This window comes from Thalassophryne amazonica, chromosome 17, assembly GCF_902500255.1.
Source record: "Thalassophryne amazonica chromosome 17, fThaAma1.1, whole genome shotgun sequence".
Classification (NCBI taxonomy): Eukaryota; Metazoa; Chordata; class Actinopteri; order Batrachoidiformes; family Batrachoididae; genus Thalassophryne; species Thalassophryne amazonica.
In genome coordinates, this window is record NC_047119.1 from 42,582,597 (window position 1) to 42,585,969 (window position 3,373).

At 38.7% G+C, this 3,373-nt stretch overlaps 1 protein-coding gene across 1 annotated transcript; it reads left to right on the top strand.

Moving 5' to 3' along the window:
- Window positions 1–245: 245 nt before the first annotated feature.
- On the top strand, window positions 246–2,972 carry ier3ip1 (immediate early response 3 interacting protein 1). The gene is made up of 3 exons (XM_034192884.1): window positions 246–413; window positions 746–847; window positions 2,388–2,972. The coding sequence occupies exons 1-3, from the start codon at window positions 266–268 to the stop codon at window positions 2,441–2,443; spliced, it is 306 nt and encodes a 101-aa protein (XP_034048775.1). The 5' UTR covers window positions 246–265; the 3' UTR covers window positions 2,444–2,972.
- The last annotated feature ends 401 nt before the right edge of the window (window positions 2,973–3,373 follow it).

The following is a 3,373-nucleotide window of genomic DNA, read 5'->3' on the forward strand; positions in this document are numbered from 1 at the left end:
ATATCATTTTAAAAAAACTAAAGAAAAGTGATGAATAGGCTCTTGTCCAAAAGTGTTAATTTTAAAATTTAGATTAAAATAAAATTGCAATTTTTAATGAAGAACTAAAGCTGCATTGTCTATTTTTAAGAGTACATTGTCTGATTAATGTAAAACAAACAAGCAAACAACCAAAAAACAAAATAAAAGCAGACACTTTGTGTGATTTGTATCTTGGGCCGTCTTTATGACGGAGCGTGTCTGGCGCTTTAACAAGAGTTACGTCATGCGGGTCGGGTTTCGCACCGTGCGCTGCGTGCTGACGTCAGGAGAAGCTGCCAGCATGGCATTCTCTCTCTGTTCTCTGCTGCAGAGTCTGATTTTGTGCATAAATGCTGTCGCTGTTCTGCACGAGGAGAGATTTCTCAGCAAGAGTGAGTCTTTTAAAATGAGTTTTTATGACATCACACCCTGATCTAATCTTAATCTAATGATTAAAGCATTAATCAAACACCATCAGTTAAAATGTCTGGCAAAAGTCACAGAAAACTTAAGTGCAAACAAAAAAGGCATTTTTAACAATTCATTTATTGTGACAATGGTTTATTAATTTCTGTTATTGAATTGATTAACAATCACAACGTTCAGCTCTGTTGATAATTAGTTTTTTCTTTATTCACCTCTTTTTTCCTCTTTCTCTGATGTCACTCCATCTTTTCTCTTTCTGTGTTTCTCTCTCTCTCTTGCTCGCTTTCTCTCTCTTCAGTTGGCTGGGGTGTTGATCAGGGAGTCGGAGGTTTTGGAGACGACCCTGGAATCAAAGCTCAGGTCCTGAACCTGATCCGCTCAGTCCGGACCGTCATGAGAGGTCAGAAATGTGATTTTACCGAAATCTCTAAAATAACGATATGTGGTCGTCTGACGTCATGAAAACTGTGTGCGATGATCACGTGATCATTTTAGCAGTAAATTATAATTTCACTGTGATTGCTTCACTTTGCTCAGTGAAAGTTAGCTCATTCTGTCGGTGTGCAATGCTAAAGCTAGGTGGACGATAATAAAGTTAGCTTCTTCTGTAGGTGGGTGATGCTAAGATTATCTTATTCTGTTGGCACGTGATGCTAAAGTTAGCTCATTCCGTCGGCATGCGATGCCAGAGTTAGCTCATTCCATCGGCACGTGCATACATGTCAACCTATACGGATTGTCCATAAATTATACAGATTTTTCCGAGTTTCAGTTATACGGACATACAAATAAAGTCTTACGGATATTCAGGGTTTTCTGTTGTAAATTTATTTTACTGTTGTTTCTTAACCCTCTGGGGCCGACGCCGTCGTATAGAATGGCTGAGGACAAGTTTTACTAAATTATAAATAAATTTTTAATGATATGAGATAGAAGCTTACTTTTTTGCTGAAAATTTAATTCCGCGGACTTTTGGCCAGCCATCGGCCGTCTTTATACTCCTCATAGAAGCTGTGTGCTGACGTGCGCAATATGAGCGTCCAATCGGAATTGGTTCACCGTCACATGGTTTTCCAATATCCAATCGTAGGGCAGAGCAGTCTGACATGGTAGGGCCAAAGATTGTTAGGAGCAGTGATGTGTTACTCTGTGAGTTCTTGTTTCTGTAAAAATAGAACAGCTGTGTGACACTATATTCACGGGAAATATATTGAGTTTGTACAAAATACCTACAATGTACTTGTAGACATTGATTTTATTGAGAGCAAGCAATTTTACTGTGGAGCAAGAGGATTTAACTGGAAGAGGACTTCCACCATAAAAGAGCCCATGGAGATCCCTGGTGTCAGTTATTAATATGTGGACAAAACCCGTTATGTGATACCGCTACGCGGTTGTGTGTACTGTAATAAAATTGATTTTGGTGCGATTTGGAGGTTATAAGGATTTCGTGTTGATTTTATGGATTTTCTCACTTGGTTATACAGGTGGACACTCAAAGGGTTTGACATGTATGCACACGATACCAGAGTGAGCTCATTCCGTCGGCACGCAATGCCAGAGTTAACACATTCTGTCAGCACGCGACACTAAAATTAGTTTAATCTATTGTCATTTGATTCCAAAGTTTGCTCATTCTCTTGGCGCACAATAGCAGAGTTAGCTTATTCTGTCGCAGTGAGATACCAGAGTTATCTGCCGCTGTGAGATACCATAGCTCATTCTGTCAGAGCGCAATGCCAAAGTTATCTTTCTCCGTTGGCATGTCATCTTATGAGGCCGCAGTTAGCTTGTGCTGTAGCACTAACATTAGCTTGTCCCGCCTCCTCTGTGAAGCTGTTGTCAGTGTTGCCTGTTTAATTTGTTAAAGTAACGTTGACTCTTTGTGTGAGTCATTGAAAAATTTCTTGAGTTGTGAATTTTATATTGTTTGTCTTCAGTGCCGTTGATCGCGGTGAATTCGGTGTGCATTGTCCTGCTGCTGCTGTTCGGGTGACAGTGAAGCTGGACATCAACCACGCAACCACAGCGGCGTTCATCAGGTCACAACTCCACTGAGAACCAACAGCCCGCCCACATTGTGATGTCATCAAAGGAGCAGTTTCTCATAAAAAAGCCAAAATTCCAGATTAGCTTCCAAACCGGACTGTGGACACTCGGTCATGTGACCTAATCGAAAGTTTGCACTTCCGATTATTATAAATTGTTATGCTTTTCACATGAATGTTGTAAAATCTTCCTTTTTATTATTTGTGCTTAAATAATTGAACTAAGTTGATAATTAATGTTTAAATTCAGAAAAGCACAAATAAACAAAATCAGGTCTGTTTGTAATCAACAGGAAGTGAAAGTGTTTTGATGGATGTGCACGTGCACGTTGTTATGTGAAAATGTACCAAATGTTAATTTCTACATTCCATTACGTAACGTGTAACACAAAGGGCTCGTGCACAATTTCAAGCAGATTTTCTCTTTAATTAAACTGTAAAACGTAACTGCAACATTGGAGTTTGGTAGTGATTTAACCCCGTAACGCCTGAATTTATATAGCTGTATATAAAAAAAGTGTTTTGTGTGTGTTCTTGCCTTTAAGTAGATGGTAAATAATGTTGAGATTATTAATTACACTTTTGCACAAAAAATAAATAGTAATTTTGGTATTTTGGTAATAATTTATGTTATAATAATAATAATGGTATGTTGCAAATTTGCGACAACAGGCATACGGGTCAATTTGGTATGTTGCATATTTGAGTCAAATATTGTAGCATACGAGGTCTGTCAATAAAGTATAGGTCCTTTTTATTTTTTTCAAAAACTATATGGATTTCATTCATATGTTTTTACATCAGACATGCTTGAACCCTCGTGCGCATGCGTGAGTTTTTCCACGCCTGTCGGTGACGTCATTCGCCTGTGAGCACTC